Source organism: Theropithecus gelada, chromosome 7b (genome assembly GCF_003255815.1).
Source record: "Theropithecus gelada isolate Dixy chromosome 7b, Tgel_1.0, whole genome shotgun sequence".
Lineage (NCBI taxonomy): Eukaryota > Metazoa > Chordata > Mammalia > Primates > Cercopithecidae > Theropithecus > Theropithecus gelada.
The window spans coordinates 33,716,350-33,734,279 of record NC_037675.1 but is presented as its reverse complement, the minus strand read 5'-3'; the positions used below and the strand labels follow the sequence as shown (position 1 = coordinate 33,734,279).

Genomic DNA, 17,930 nt, shown 5'->3' with positions numbered 1-17,930 from the left:
CCTACGGCTCAGAATAAAGGATTCCTTTCAAAATTTTACTGCTCATTGGCAATGCACTGGGACACCCAAGAGGCGCTGATGAAGATGTTCAAGGAGATTAATGCAGTTTTCATGCCTGCTAACACAATATCCATTCTGTGGCCCATGTAGCAAGGTGTAATTTTGACTTTCAAGTTGTCTTATTTAAGAAATACATTTTGTAAGGCTATAGCTGCCACAGATAGTGATTCCTCTGATGGATCTGGACAAAGTTCATTGAAAACCTTCTGAAAAGGATTCACCATTCTAGATGCCATTAACAACATCTGAAATTCATAGGAGGAGATCAAAATATCAACATTAACAGGAGTTTGGAAAAAGTTGATTCCAACCCTTATGAATGACTAAGGGGTTCAACACTTCAGTGGAGGAAGTAACAGCAGTGGTGGAAATAGCAAGAAAACTAGATCGGAGGTAGAGCCTGAAGATGTGACAGAGTTGCTGCAATCTAAAGATAAAACTTGAACAAATGAGGTGTTCCTTCTTAAGAATAAGCAAAGAAAGTAGTTTCTTGAGATGGAATTTACTGCTGTTGAAAATGCTGTGAACACTGTTGAAATTACAACAAAGAATTTAGAATGTTACATAAACTTAGTTGATAAAGCAGAAGCAGGGTTTGAGAGGATTGACCCCAATTTCGAAAGAAGTTCCACTGTGGGTAAAATGCTATCAAACAGCATTGTATGGTACAGAGAAATCTCTTGTGAAAGAGTCAGTGTGGCAAACTTCATTGTCTTATTTTAAGAAATTGCCGCAGCCACCCCAACTTTCAGCAACTACCACCCAGATCAGTCAGTCAGTAGCCATCAACACCGAGGCAAGACCTTCACCAGCAAAAAGATTATGACTTGCTGAAGGCTCAGATGATCCTTAGTATCTTTATGCATTAAAATATTTTTTAAATTAAGTACATTTTTTAGAGATAATATTATTGCACACTTAACAGACTATAGTATAGTGTAAACACAACTTTTATATGCACTGGGAAACCAAAAGATTCATGTGACTTGCTTTATTGTGATATTCTCCTTATTATGGTGGTATGGACCTGAACTTGCAATATCTCTAAGGTATGCCTGTATTATATTTATCCATGAGTTTGGTCTTTTAGCCTGTGAAATTAAGTCTTAAAATTCTGATTTTGCCCGATTGCTTATAGGCAAAGTCAATTACTAATTGAAGTAATCTTTGATTTTTTTCAGCAAAGAGAAAATATTGAAGTTGGAATGGACCTGAGAGATACTGAGTCCACCCCTCTTACTTTACAGATGAAGAAAATGAGGCCTGAGAGGATAAGAATAATTGCCCAAGGGGAATCTGGCCTCCTTCTCCAGGGCTTTATCACATGGCTTCTCAATCTTCCTTTGCTAACACTGGTCTTTAGTGAAGCTTAAAAATAAGATCAAAGAAAGCTCAAAAGGGGATCTATAGAATAAAATAATATAAACTGGGGCACTGAGATGAGGTCCATCCATTCCCTTCGAGAGAAATTAACATATAGAGATCTGCGCCTCTTTGGCCTTTGTCTTTTCCTGAGAAAGCTTCAAGATCAGTTAACTCTGTATACCTATGAGAGTGGGACTGAATCATGGCAAAGCTATTAGTGACAACCAAGCTTCTTTATTAAAAATCCATTTTGGTGTATGTGTGTGTGTATGCATTTAAAAGCAATAATTCATTTTATAAAAAGGTCAGTGTGAATCTATTTATGTTTCAAGGCCAAACATGAAGTATAGGGTTCAATGAACAATTTCAGAGCAGTCAAGCCACCAGAGAAGTGCCATATAAGCACAGTGAGAGCCAAAGTTGAAAGAAATGTATAGGATCCACTTTCTGATTTTCTTTGGTTATCACAAGCACAATAGAGTATAGGAGGCCACCTGGTGGTGAAATGAACCAATTAACCATTTAATGTTAAACTGAAAAGCAAGCAAAACAGAGTTTGGGTTGTTACAAAAGGAAAACTAGAACCTGGGGCAAGAGGATAATAATCAACAGATATTATTGCAATACATCAGATAGAAAATTGAATTGGGAAACTATTCAAGTCTGTAAAATAATGGATATTCCTAAAGTGTTGCCATAATAGTTATTATTTATACCAGGGATTAGCAAACATTTTCTGTAAGGAGGCAGATACTGAATAGTTTAGGCAGGCTGGCCACATGGTCACTGTTCATGCTACTCAACTCCACCATTGTGTAAAAGAAGATATAGATATTTCCTAAATGAATGTGCCTGGAAGTGTTCCAATAAAACTTTATTTTAAAAATGAGTGGTAGGCTGCATGTGACCTGCAGGTCATAGTTTGTCAGCCCCTGATTCTGTTTTATCTATTGAGCACATACTATTTACCAAGGACCAGGTGAAGCCCCTATATACATTACTTCATGGAATCCTAACAACAACCTTTCAAGGTAGGTGTTATTATCCCTACTTCCCACGTTTAAAAACGGAAGCCTAAAATGTTTCAATAATTTGGAGGAAAAGGCACTAAGCCTCATTCATTAGAAATGCTTTGTGTAGCGCCATAGCCATTTTTTTTTCCTCTGTGATTGCATACCCTTGTGCTGACCCTCCCTCCCATTTATCTTGCAGAGGCTGCTTTCGGTTTCCCTCAGTGGTGACTCTGCTCCTGTTTCTCCACCTCATGTTCCCTTGAAATGTTGTTTGTCTCTTAACATCTTTTTCTCCATCACTTCTTTTATGTTTAAAAACTTTATGTCAGTTTTCATAACAACAGATGTAAGCAAGCATGAAAAAGAGACAAAAGCAATGTATTAAAAATAGATAGCCACATATACAACAATAAGCCAGGGAAACTGTCATATTGTGTATGCTCCAAATGGAATGTGAGCCAAAAACACAATGCTCACTCTTACATAAATAATATATTACGCATCCACTGGGAGAAGAAGTAGCTCTGTCCCTAAATGGAAGAGGTTTTTTTTTTTTTTTTTTTTTTTTTGGTCCATTTTTTATGTCACGTTCTTTTTCTTTTTAAAATTTTTAAAGGCATATACTGCAAGTCATACCATCTCCGACAGGCTACATTCCTCTTCCAAACCATCCATGAACTATTTCATTAACTGTTAATAAGAGACAGTTGAAAAACCTGATGGAGAAATCCATGGAGCTTACTAAAGCCTCTCAAATATATGGATTTACCAGCAGTCTTTCAATATTAGCATATTTTCTGCTACAAAAGAGGATGGAAGTGGTTTCAGTTAGATGGAGTGTAGACAAAACTGAAATAAATGACTTAAAAAATTTTTTTTCACCAACCAGCTTTGAGCACCAAAAAATTTTCTAACTTGAAACTGCAAAAGCTTGAGAAATGTGACTATACAGAAAACAGAAGAGCTCATTACAGAGCATAGATTTTGGCTGATCTGACAATGAATTCCACCAACAGAGAGGATTTACACTAGATATACGAAGACTTTCAGGAAAGGGAGAGTCAAACGTTTGAATGGCAGGCTGTGGAATTCCCTCTGGAAAGATGTTCAGTGGAGGACAAATGCTCTTCTATATGGAATGGATAAAAACAATCCTTGAAAGAGAAGGAATGAAATGAAGGTCCTTTCAAGGTACTTGCAGTCCTGGAACACCACTGAAATTCCCACTTTACATGGAACTAAATAACTGTACAAAATCTCTTAGAGATCAACCTTGGAATATTCAGGAGAAAAATCATTAAGCAGGTGATTCAAATCAGAAAGAATTTACTGAGTGCCAAATATTACCTAGCGCTGGGGAGATGTTCTGAGCAGCAGTGTGGACAACAGCAGACAGGGAACACAATTATTCACTTCGGATTAAAAAAAAAATCGTTGTGCTCCAATGCTCCAATCAGCTTTCTGGAACTATTTCCTGAACTTAGTGAGCTCAAAACTCCCACAAGAGCTGGCTGTCACATGAGATTTCTGGCATTACTCATGGTATCCCTGGATCTTTTTGTAAACAGAAAAGGCTTCTGACAATGTTTCCATACTTTATTTCTTTTTCTAACCCAAACTTGGACGGATGGAGCCTAGTGAAACTATCATCAAAACTTGGATTATAAGATGCTAGCCAAATTTGAATTCTTTTGCAATATTTCCATGTTACAGAAAAGATTTCAATTAGCTCAACCCTAGAGACTCATTTATACTTAAGTTAACATGAGGATTTTGGCTCCTGGTTTATAAGACATTACTTCACAGAATGGGTCTTTAGCACCACCAGGCAGATGAGAGTGAGGAAGAGGAGAGAAAAATCATACAGACAGGAATGTTTATCATGCATTTTTCAAATTGCAGCATGTCAGCTGAGGAAAGCTAAGGAGGAAGGGCAAAGTTCAGTGGAAAAACAGTAAACCCAAAAGGATGTCAAGGTGGACACAAAGAGGACCAAGAAGTGAAGTGACTACACATCTTTGTCAGATGCTAATTTGAAATGATGCATTTTGTAACATTTTCTTAATTGTTTAAAATCATTAAAGCTCACAATTAATCACTAAGTAAAAAAATTACAAATTGCCATATATGATTATTTCTTAAAATTATGAATAGTGTAAAACTTTTTAAAAACGAAAATGTGGGAGAAAGTTTCAAAAGTGTTTCAGCCCTCTCCTGGTATTAGAGTAGTGACATTTAATTTTTAAATTTCCATATTCTGAATTAGCTAGCTACAGCTTTGGGAAGATAAGTCACTCTTTTACTCTCTCTTTCTGTCTCTTGCTCACGCTCTCTCTCTGTCTCTCTCTCTCTCTCTTTCTCTCTCATGTGCACGTGTCTCTCCCTCTCATCATAAACTTGGACTAAAAAGCCAGCCCAAGTCCAAGTCCCTTCTTGTCTTCCTCACCCCCTTCTGACTACATTCTCAGAAGCACACGGTCATCTGAAGTCATATCTAATTTTCTGCAATGAATGTGTCAATAAACTCTTCTGCCAACTATGGTACAAGTACAAATTGTGCTTCTATACCTACCATTTCTAATTACTGTTCATATTCACCTACATCCATTACCTGATTTTTAGATTTCACATTTGCACAGCACATGTTACCTTCACATGTATAAATAATCATACCCGTATGTATCTAAATATTCAAGAATACACCAGAGAATACTATGGTTTGAGAGGCTGGAGACTAGCCATAGAGTTATGGTGATTAGTTGTAGATTTTTGTACCATTTATGTCTCAGATATGGGTGTCTTTGTCCTTCCCTTCCTCTCAGCCTTTTTCTTTCCCTACCACTTTCTCTTTCTCCCTGATATCAACCTGGCCAAGCCTGAGTACTCTTGGTATTAGGAACTGTCTTTACTGCATTTTGGTTTTGCAAGGAGAGAAACTTTTGTTTTATATATAACATAAAAGAACATAAAGCTTTACATTCAATTATCACAGCATAAAAAGTTTTGTTGAAAAATTAATAAATTGATAGCATAGTTCTGATTAATAGAGTTTAATTAACTATCGAATAAGCCTTGTTGAAAATTTGTGTTTCAACATATATTTATTGAGTTTCTATTATGTGCCAGGCACTGTGCTTGGCACTGGAGATATATTAATAAACAATCAATAAATAGATAAGAACCCTCCACCTGTAGTGTGAAGTCTAACAAAAAATATAATCAATCATTCTTAAATGTGGTCTATAAAGTCCATATTTATGATCTTATTTTAAAATATGCATTTAATTAATAAACAAGTATTCACAGCTAAATAATCCCCAAGAAGAACTTTCTCAGGGAGGCACTTTTGAGTACTAAAAGGGATAATACTGTTATAATGAAGGTTGTAAAATCCAATATGCCAAGATTTATAACATGGAAATGTGCTCCAGACTGAAACTTGGCATATATGAAGGAATTTTGTACAGTTATTTATATATGCATTATTTAAATGTCTTGGGACTATAGCATATCTGATTCAAGGAATCTGGCTTCATTCAAATTCAATCTTGGTGAAAGATTTTTTTTTAATTAAATAAGTTAATACTTTGTATACGTGTATATATGCATACACACGTAAATGTATGTGAATAAACACATTTTATGTATGTGTACTTCCTCCACAAACTTCCCAGCTTTTAAGGCTAAAATGAGATGACAAGGGGAGTATTAAAATTCACACATTTTCTTTATGTAAATGTCTATAAGCATATGGAATCAACTACTTAGGAAAGCAGCTGAAATAGTAAGTTTAGATGAGTTTCAGTAGGGTATAGCTATCCTTCTGGAGAAAGGCTAGAGCTCTGTGGTTTGAGAAACTTTAGAAGTGAAATTGAAATAAACCCAAAGGCCATAAGAGCGTTAGCCTCATTGTTTCTTTCCTAGCTTGCATGTGTGTGTCTGTGTGTCTGTGTGTTTTGTGTCTTATGTAAATGAATCAAGCTTCAGCAGGAAGACCACTCCTTCCTTCTTTGCTTACCCCAGTGTGCCTCATTAGGGATAGAGTGTCACAGAAGTGCTTAGTTTAACAATGTATGAGTTTCACAAATGCCCACATTATTAAAAATATGGTTAGGAAGGCTCTTGTTTCTGAGAACTGAAATTGCTTCCTCAACAGGACTAGAAAATGGTTTTTCTGAAAATGATATTCCTACAGAGCATCTCTCCATGGGGACCCTCCTTCAGTAACTTCCTTTGGCATAACAGGATCCAGGAGGTTGAATCCTCTGAGGGCAATGCTGCCTTTAGTGCATCTTCCAAAAAGCATAAATATTTTCATCCTTAGCTTTCCTGAATCTAACAAAATGCAGGAGGCCCCAGTGAGGCTCAGCATGGCAATACTTCCCCAGGGTATTGAGGTGCTTCAGAAAGTTTGGGGGCTTTCACAGAACAGCCTGATGATTAGCTAAAGAGCCAACCCAAGTCTATCACTTTTTCTTTGCAGATATACCATCTAACATTTCTTTCTTCTATCTTAGCACAAAAAGCTTATATAGAGGGAGGAAATAATGTTCTTGCAAGAATCTACCTGTTGTAGAGAAGACATTGGGGCAACAATGAGCAGGCAAGCAAAAGACCATGAGCATTGCAGCCACTCAGACTGGGTTCAAACCCCAACTTACTTAGTTCTTGTGGTAGTTATTAGTACTGCTCAACAAATATTTCTAGCTTTCCACATTTCAGGCACACAGTAGGGCTGCATTTCCCCCATCTACTTTGAAGTTGGTTGTGGCCATGCAATTAGTTCTGGCCAAAAATTTTGAGTGGAACTGATGTGTTTCTTTCAGGTAGAAGGCTTAATGGCCAGAGTGAGACCCGCCAGAGCTCCCTTTTCTCTCTTCCATAGTAAGGGAATATTTAAGAGGGTGGCTGCTCCATTAGCCTAAGTCTTAGAGTGAGGACAATGCCAAGCAGAGCCAATAGCCAACCTGTGGTGGACATGTAGTAGACATGAGAAATAAATCTTTGCAGTTTTAAGTCTCTGAGATTTGGGGCATATTTGTTATCTTGGCATACTCTAGCCTAACCTGACTAAGGGACTAGTTCTGTGCCTTTTAGGCTAGCCTCCTAACTTCTTTATGTTTTTGGCTCAGGGTCTATGAATTAATGAAAATAATCAAGATCCCTGTGAGCATTAAATAAGATAATGTGAATGGGGCACTGACACAATCAAATTTATTAGTAAAATCTTACTATTTGACAAGTTTCTTTCTCCCTCTATCCTATGCCCATCTCAATACCACACAAACAGGTTCACATATACATACACATAAACACACTTCTCTTTTTATCAAATGTTGAAGAATCGTTTTTGTTCCCTTTTCTAGATTTCTTCTCTCCACCCACTCTCTTCCCTTACCAATGCCTTTCTATTTTAGCTAGATATTAAAATTGATATTTAATTCAATATCATTATCCTGCCCCTTCCCCACAGAATATCTGCATTCAGTAGAGTGCATTCTTCTTTACCCCAAAGAAAATCTTGAGAATGGGATTACAGGCAGTATGGTCAGTTGGTAATGGAGCTAGTTGGGTTGGAGAATTTCCTAATACTCCAAATTCATATCCCTTGGACAAGCACAAATCTACTTCCTTCCAAAGTTAGACAATGTTATGAGATAAGGACATAAAGGAAGTTAATGAGTTTATGTGTGAAAGCACTATGGGAAAGCTTTTCCCTTGGGACTTACCATCTATTCTGAACAGGTACCAGGACTTCTTTTGAAATAACTGAAACGTTACCTAGGTACCTTTTAGCTCCACATCCCTGCTTTAGGAATACATTCAAGAAGTTATAATAAACTATACAAACTAGAATGATGATAAAGACAAATTATTTAGACTAAATAGCATATGTATCTTATACACTTCCTTGTGGTTATAATTATGATAACCAATGCCTTCCTGATGTAATTACATAGAACATTAAGCCTATCATTTATCTTTTTTATATTAATACCCCTTTGTCAATGATAATACTTGGTTTTCATCTCTAAACTTTGATACTCTTTTTTAAAACAAAATAAATAACCCCATTCATACCATAGCTGTCTGTAAAGTTTAATCACACATCATATAATTTTTTGCCAGCCTAAAACCAGATTAGCCCCAATATGAATATAACCACTAAAGATAAGTAATTTAAAAACAGGGCATGCTAAAAAGCAGGTGAGGGGCACTGCTATGAAGTCACTGACCTGAAACATATACATAGTATTGAGTAGTTCAGGAGCCAAAGATGGCAGTGATCCAAAAACTCTTTCTTATTAGAAATTTAAATGTTCCTCTAATTTCTTTTCTAGAAACTAGAAAGAAATCTACAAATATCTGGGGCTAAAACAAAAGCTATCAGGTTAACAAAAGAGTGAATACTATACATTCCCATCTAATTAAGTAAAAGTCACTTTTCAAAAAATTAAAGGCTGAAATTTTTTGCAACTTAATCCAAAATTTTATTAGCAAACTCTAATTATTATCCTGATTGGAAGTCATAAAATCTCCCAAACAGGTCAACTAATTTAAGTGCTATCTGTAATCATTTGGATTTTAACATGATGGTTATTACTTATTACCCTGAAACCAAGCAGCACAATGAGATATTGATTACTTTTAACCTTTAGATCCAAGGATTCAAGAAAGGTCAGAGGAGGGGAATACTCTACCTCTCTTGGCTGGCAAAGAGATAGCCTTCAGGAGAATTCAAATGATTCCCATTGGCCAAGTACATCCAAGATTAGTTTATTCTCTAGGCTAACAAGAAATGATGATACTTTTAAAAATAACACTTGGCACATATTTAGTGAGCATTACCTTTATATAACCAACGGCTTCAGATGTGCTTCACATCACAGCAAGTTAACAAGGATTGTTAACCCTTTACCAAGTTTTGTTTGTGGAAGCCTCTTTATTGAAATGAGATAGTAAATATAGGAGCATTTGTTGGAATAAACTTATCTCATTGAACTCAGAGTTCTTAGCAGATTCCAAAAGGCTGAATACAATCATTGGCCACTGTTGGCCACTAGCATTTCTTTTGGTTTTCTTTTTCCATGACAGCATTTAGAAATATTTTTCACATTTGTGCTGCTAAAAGCAATGAGTCCTAGGTAGGGTCCAGCAGAATTACAGGCAAGAGAAACATAACTGTTATGTGTTAGATTAATTTGCAGAACACTTGGCATTATTATTGCCAAGTCGTCAAATTGTTCCAAGTTGTTCCGGAAGGTTGTTATTAATAGTATGTTTTCTGAGGAAAGTTCTGTCTACTTTTGGAACTGCATTTCTGTTGCCAAGGAAACTCCTTTAAGCACAGTTTTCTAGGAGCACACTGCTGCTTTTGTTTGCCAGTGTCCTATTCATATCATCTAAGTAAGCGTTTTACGTGCTCCAGCCTTCAGTCCCAAATGTTGAAGTTTTAGCCCATTTAAGTTGCTTTTTCAAACATAGCTAATGGCTGCTATGATTTCCCTCTCTCCCTTTCTCTCCCCTCACTCTCCACTCTCCATCCAAGCCCCCCTCTCCCCGCCTTCTTCCCACTCTGCCTCCAACATGCCCAACTCTTACTATTCAAGTTTTATTTTTTTAAACAGTTGCATTAGGGCAGATAGTTTTCACAAGTTTTTGATAAATTAACTTTAATTTGAATAATAATTCCATAGGTTGTAGCATTAGTCCTTCAAGTGTTAATTATCTTTTCACTCTAAAATTAATGTACTCATTTCCTACTGACTCCTCTACCCCATTTATTGAAGTGCTGAGGAAAACATGTCATTGAGTCCTGAGCCAGCCCTGTTGTTGTGATTAAGCGTGGTCACATGGCCCATCTCTGCCAAAAGGAGGGCCCTGAGAAAAGGTGACAAAGACAGTGATTTCCTGTCAGCAAAGAGTACGACAGGGCTGTCTAGAAGTGATGCAAATGAGGGGAACTTTCCCCACGGCTTGTTTGATCCACTCTAGGCCAGAGCCAGCCAGGCCAGGGAGAGAAAGAGCAGCACAATGCCTCAGAGGCCAGCCCAGAGAGCCAACGCACCTTCCGGACAGTAGCTCACCCGCTAGAGACAAAAACTGCTGGCGGGGCTTCCCTTCCTTGCCCCTCCACACACAGAGCCAACTATTTCTTGGCATCCTATTCTCTTAACATCTTTTTTTTTTTTCTTTTTAAAGAAGTGATTCAAATAGGAATTACAGGCTCCAGCATGAACAGTGTTTCAAACGTTGTTGAGAAACCACATTCATCTACTTTTTCTTCCCCTAAACATTTTCAGGATAAGTTTTGCCCTCTCTCAAAAAAAGAAAAAAAAAAAAAAGGAAAAAAACATATTCAAGTATTCATAGCAAACACCGATTCATCAAAGCTCAAATTAATATGACAGTTAATCTAAGGAGTTTTCAAACTTTAATAAAAATAAAACAACAAATTCATTTCTAGATAAGCAGTAGAGACAATCTATGTCTTTCCATTCTGATCACTTTTTAAATGACTAGATAATGTTATTTGAAATATTATAATGAATTTAAGCATATTCTTCTTATCTTAATGGAGTTTTAATCTAACATACAATCAAACTATACAATTAATCTACCAGGAAAAGAGGTAAAAAATTATCATTAAGTTCTTGTGCCTGATATATCTAGTACGTTTTTACCTTGGCTGCTTCAATAACTGTAATTTGTTTCATTTTGAACATCAGGGTAGAGATGTAACACTCAACACTGAAATTCCAATATAAGGCCTAATTAACAGAATTTAATTTTTTGACACAGTCCTTCTATTCTATACACCACCATGTGAATTTTTTTTTAAATGTTAATGAATTTTCTTCTATTTCAAGTCTAGCTACTGCGACCTGGACCATGAACCAACCTAACATTACACTTTCAGGAGCTCAAGTTTAGTCATAAGAATATCAAATCACATCTGAAATTAGTTAGATCAATTTGGTCCAGAACAAAATAAAAGAGAGCTATTCCAGAAGGCTGAAATGTGTGAATTTATAAAATACAGGAATAGTGTGATTAATCTGTTTTCTGTGATCAGTCCATATCTATGACAACATCATTTTGATATCAATAGTTATAAAATAACAGGTCAACTATGTTCCATTTTTCTTCTTGTACTCTATATTTCCTATTTCTCAGAATTTCTATTTCTATTCCATACATATTTATATTTAATAATTATTATGATTAGAAATTTATTTACCATACCATTCTAAGCCCTTATATTTAAAAAAAAAAATCCTAAAAGAAAATGTTTTCACATCTAAGTATCAAAACAAAATTTCTTCAAAGGAAGTTATATCTCTTTTTCTTATAGAGAGTATATATTTTGCAGTTGGACACATTTCCCTCTTTGCTTTCACGACCAGGAAATTCAAAATATAACACTGGGATCACGTTTTAGTAACTTTATAGGGCTTTACAGTTTATATACAGGCATATTAACTCTTCTTACAGATGCAACTTCTAGTCTATGTATATTTTCTCCAGTGTGATTTGTATTTATATTTTTAAAATATTTGTATTATTTTTGTGTTGATTCTTAGAAATAACCTTAAATTCATAGCAGGGTAAAAATGTAATTGATCTGTTTAGTAGCCATGGTATTATATAAATGAATGGCCCTTTTCCTTTTAAACAGAGGGCATGTTTGGACTTCTATGAATGGAGCCATATGAGTAACTAACCTTCAAAATTAAGTACAAAATCTTTAGTATAAATTATCTGAAAGTACAAGGGTCTTAGTTGAATTGGATACTTATTTAGTAGTATTTTAAGCTGGGAGAGTTATTTTTAACCCTTTATAAATCATGTACAAATCATGTTGCTTGACAACGGGGATATGTTCTGAGAAATGTATATCCCTGCTATAATCTCTCCTTTTCTCCCCACCTCACTTTCTGCTCTCTTTCCAATCAGTGTTTCATGATTTTGTCACTGTATGAACATCCTAGAGTGTACTTAGATAAACCTAGATGATAGAGTAGATGGTAGAGACTACTACACATCTTGGCTATATGGTAGAACCTATTGTTCCTAGGCTACAAACCTGGACAGCATGTCACTATACTGAATACTGTAGGCAACTGTAACACAATGGTAAGTATTTGTGTACCTAAACATAGAAAAAGTACAGTAAGAATATAGTATTATAACCTTATGGGACAACCACTGCATATGTAGTCCATCATAGGCCAAAAATCTTGTTATGCGGCCCATGACTGTAATCTAATATTTTATTGATGAGGAGCAGGTAAGCTATCATTCAAGGAACAAATCTATAAGTGGGGTGTTTCAGTGAGCTTCATACTATCTGAAAACTCGTGTTCAATTATAACAATAATCACCGGGCTGCAACTTCTGAATTTGGCCCTTCAAATTAACCCTTGGAGTCTGGAACTCCATACTAACATAGCATCACTAGGAGGTCTGTCATCTGTGCTCTGTAGGCAGCAGCAAACTGGCAGTCCTTTGTGCATAGGTAAGGAGTCCCTGATAGGGTACACCCTCACCATACTACAAAGTCAGCTGTAGCTGCTGGGGAGGACAGTGCAGCAGCAACAGCAGCAGTCTGAGCTATAACTCTCCAATCGTTGAAATGCTTCTAGGTCACTCAGTCTATAACACTTAGAGGATGGGGGAGGAGGTGTCGTGAGCTTCCCCAAGCCTAAGAATAATGCTACCTTTGATCTGTAGAAATGAAAAAATGGAGCTTTTCCTTCACAAGTGGGTTTTAAATATTTCTCCATTAATAGTTAATGCACATGCAGACCAGCAGAGTGACAGCTCCCTGTGATTATGAATTCTGGCATCGTAACTCTAGTCCAAATAGGAGCTGAACTTTCAAAATCATAGTGGTTACTTTTGACAAATTAAATTGTCCTACTTAGGAAGATAGGAGGAATGAAGAGAAAGAAAGTGAGAGAGTGGGTGCAAATTTTTCTTCGAGGTAATTCTCAGGCTGAGGAAGAAAAAATGAGAAAAGACTACATTGGTGTTTTCTAGGCTGACGATATTGACAATGTTTGTTAGAAAATAGATATAGAAGGCTCCTATTCAGAGGTAAAGCAAGACAGATAAGGGGGAAGGGAAGTCATTGGCAGTATAACTCACTGTCTCAAAACAAAGAAGTAGATTTAAGGGAATGGTTAGTTTTTAATAGGAATTAGGTTGCTTGAGACTGCAGTTTAAAATTAACTCAAAAAATGGTCTTAAATTTCTAACAATATAAAAATAACAAGAAATAGTTTAAATAGAAAGTCCACTTTATAGCCCATTGCAGTATTAAGGTTTCTGAATTATGTCAAGTTGTACTAATGTAGTCTTTGCCCATTAAATCCAATTATTTGTCTTTATAAATTCCTTGTATGTTTTGCTGGCTTTGGATAGCCTAAATATCACAATAGATGCTCTACTCAGGATATGTGCTGAGTGGATAATCTAGGGTTTCTGTATTTCATACAATCTGTAGTTTCATATTTAGGGGGTAAAGCTAGCTGATTTTCTAGTGGAGACCAGGATATAAAAATATATAGGTAAAGTCTGGAAGGTAATGCATAATGTTGAAAAAGCTAAATAAGCTTCACTCTCACTGACTAGCATCTTACTAGATTTTATCTAACCTGACATTTCTAAATGCATACCTTGGGGATCAACCTAGGACTCTGTAAGTGCATGAGTCAGGGTTTGGGCATAAATACTCCAGGAAAGGAGTTGAGTGATGAAACACAGAGAGCCACCGATGGAGAGAAGAACAAAGGTTTTAAATGCTCTAATAGAAGGAATAAAGATTCAGTCCTGCTCTGTAGTTTCCTAGGATTTTTGCCATCAGTCGGCTGAAGATCTCCCTTAAAAGTTTCACTTCATCCTTTTCATTAATACCAGGGATGATGAGCTTCATTTTCATCCTTGATTTTTAAACTCACAACTGTTGGTTCAATATCAGCTATATAAGGTGTTTGTTCAATAATGTATACAGTACAAGTTTAAGGCATTTTCCTTGGTGTTATATAAGTATTTTAAAAAATGAAGATGGTATAGATATGTTGAGATTGACTGGGAAATGCTGTAAAATGGGTTGGGAGGTCTTGAGTTGTCACAATGACTGGGGAACATGAAGAGTAAATGTTCTGTAGTGTTAAAGACAGGCCCACAAACTGGAAAAAAAAAAAAAATGTTTTGCCCTAAATGTCAATGGTGCCCTTAATAAAAAATCTTGATAAAGCACTGGTATCTTTTGGGGTCAACAAATAAAAAGATTAGAGATAAATAAGGTAGTCTCAAATTGTATTTAAAACCTAGCAAGGCCTGGGCACCAATTGAAGAGCTTTATTCCTTCAGGTATCTCTATGATCAACAGACCATAAATACCCCTTTCTCAAGGCATCAGTTCAGTTGATTCCTGGAAAAACAGATTAGAATAGAGGAATAGGATATTGAAAATATTGACCTAACCTGGAAATCCCTGAGGATTCCTGGAAAGACATGAAATTAATTCTTCTCATCAGTTTTTCTAATTTAGGAGCCACCTGAAGTTCTACACGACTCCTCAGTCAATATCCTCAGGATTATTCTGGAGGCTTCCAAGCCTCCAGAATAATTTGGGAGCGCACATAAAGAAAGACCCTACAGACTTGCAGCATTTTCTACTGGTTTCTAACTCAATCTTTAATTTTGCTTATAAGCCAAATGCAAAGTTAGTGCTGGTCTAATGAGCAGAGCTATGTTAAGCACCTAAAAGCAGAAGAATGGTGACAGGACGTGAGTCACAAATGAAAAATCACAGTACAGAAAATGTTTGGAAAAATACTATAACCCAGAAGTTCTGAGTGGGTGGAATAATGGTCTTCGATATGCCAGAATGGGAATTTTCAGGCAAAGCACTTATAAGGAAACCGCAAGAAAAAGAAGACTGCATTTTTGTTCAATGATTTCCTATTAATTGTGATGTAAATTATATGAATGTGATTTTGACAAAGAATAGCACTGTTTCTGAAAAAATAGTGGCTTATGTGCAAAATACAAAATGCATCAAGAAGAAAAGAAATGTTATTTGGCACCATGAGTGCAATAAAGTCCGAGATAATGGCTTATGGTTAGGTAACCTTTTATATTTTTCCCGTTTGGCTCAATTTTTAATATTTAAGTCTTAGGGATAAAATATTTTTCTATCACTAAATTAATATAGATTTATACACATTTTAATATGCAATTCCTGATCCTGATGTGAAATGTGAAGTCATCTAGTTTTAGCTAAATTCGGTTGAGACTGTTACCATAACAATATGTTATTCCAGAAGATATATTAGATAGCTGTGTTGTTAATGTGGACAGCTATCCATACAGGAAACACCTAACAGTCAACAAACTCAATTAATGTTGGACTGAATTCTTTAGAGAATAAAATGTCCCCATTTGCTGGGTCCCTGGGGAGCTTATATCTTCTCTTAACTGAGATGATTCCTAGGGGACACTAATTAAAGTCAACCAGACTCTTGAAAAGTACAAATATCTCTCTTTAGGGGAGCTAAAAGTTAAAATAATTTATTAAAGAACGGTAATTTAAAATGATAACATTGAAGAAGAAAGAAGGCAACTTTTATTTGACCTTGAATGTACTTCTTATTCTATAAGAAATTTTAAAAACTAGAGGGTAGTTGTTTCTTGTCATTATACTGTTGCTGATTCTGTGGTTAGTTATTAATTTTATTTTTTATGATTCACAATCTGCTCTTTGAAATATGCCATATGCTCAAAGCAATTCAAGGATGACAACTGTCAGAATTACTCCAATAAAAATTGCCTAAATGAGGAAGATTTACTGCAGTCTGATATTTCAGTGGAAAGTCCCTCTTCCCTCCCCCTGACAGCTTTTTCAGACACTGTGAATCCTGCAACCATTTTTTTAAGGCAAAATCACCTGATTGCTTTTTAACTGCTAAGACTATTTAAGTAGAATTGGTAAAACACAGTAGGTTAAGGGTGGATTAGCAGACATGGAAAACAATATAGATAGTTATTAGATGGATTGCCTGCAATCAATACATGAGTTTCAAGCCAGTTTTCTTAAATCACATGGAAATGTATTGACGTAATACGACAACGTCTGCTCTATGTATCACTAATAAACATTAAATTGGATGAACGCTGTAATTTGGCAGCAGCAAGCCAAACCAAAGGCAAATTTCTTTTTTCCCTGGGAAGATCCGAGGGGTAGATAGAATCCACCTGAGTGCTCCAATCGTACCACGTTTTGTTAAATGTTACTAGTCCATTTATCCTTCATTTTGTTTCAGTCTATTTATGAATGCAGTTTCATTTATTGCTATTCATCTTGAAGATAAATCTTTGTCCTTCTATAGAATTACAGCAAATAGAATGTGATAAAGGGAACTTTCTTGCAATTATGATGTCGGTGCAGCCTGTCAGCACACAAGGGATGGAAATGAGTTTGGGGACAGGGAAGGGAATTCTAATAGACACCATGATACATACAATGAACGAAAAGATATCCTGAGAGACAGAGAGACTTGTCAGGCTAATCAGATCTTCCACAGCAAGGTAAAGGCAGGAAGGGTAGTTCTAACCTTGTAAAGATGCTGCTGCTGCTCCTCTGACATCATCAGGTCGTGGCTGTCCATCACAAGGGACTCCATGTCAATCAGCCAATCCCAGAGCTCCTGATATTCTGAATCAAAGTCCAGAAGCCTGAAGATAAGGCACAAAATGTAGTACGCATAAATACAGTGTAGTTGTTAAAATCTCATATTAGAATAATATATTCTTGAAAACCCATGATGTTCCTAGTGATATCTACAAAAAGAGAAGAGAAAATTTCTATGTTGTTACACAGTGGGCAAAATAGAAACTCAAACCTGTGACACAGCCACCTCTTAGATTGTGAAAACATAATATGCAATTCCAGTGCTCATACCTGAGACATGTTAGGGCTATTTCCATTTTCTAACCCTTTCTGAGGATTTGCAGCACTTGAACAAAATGATCACCACCGCATCCTTAAAAAAGAGCACTGCCATTTAATAGACTGGGAAATACAGAGTCAGTGACTTGTAGAAGGTTACATGGTCCCAAATTTTGGGTAAGAACAGCACCCTCAAAATTTGAACCCCTTTCCCCTCTACTAGATTTTCTATGGGTATTATATCTAACAGATTTATGATTAAGAATAACAATTTAACTAATTTCTCTATAATGATCACTATCAGATCCAAATATATTGATATATACTATCAGATCCAAAATATTATTTTCACTGGGAAATCTCTCAATCATTTATCTGTCCCTCTGCTGTCTATCTGCCTATCTCTGCAAACACATATCCTACATTTATTGTTATGGATGAGTAGTCAGCATTTCAGTTTAACACTCAGAGATAGGCTTGAGTGACTCTGGTAAGCCAGTGAGAACCAGTGGCGGATCCAGTATTAGACAGGT

The 17,930-nt window shown here is 36.1% G+C and overlaps 1 protein-coding gene across 1 annotated transcript in view; it reads right to left on the bottom strand.

Moving 5' to 3' along the window:
* AKAP6 (A-kinase anchoring protein 6) overlaps positions 1-17,930 on the bottom strand; it is a 516,267-nt gene that overhangs the window by 128,939 nt on the left and 369,398 nt on the right. Inside the window, exon 10 of the mRNA XM_025392877.1 lies at positions 17,063-17,183. Coding sequence (XP_025248662.1) covers positions 17,063-17,183 — 121 coding nt within the window. The remainder of the gene's footprint in view (positions 1-17,062; positions 17,184-17,930) is intronic.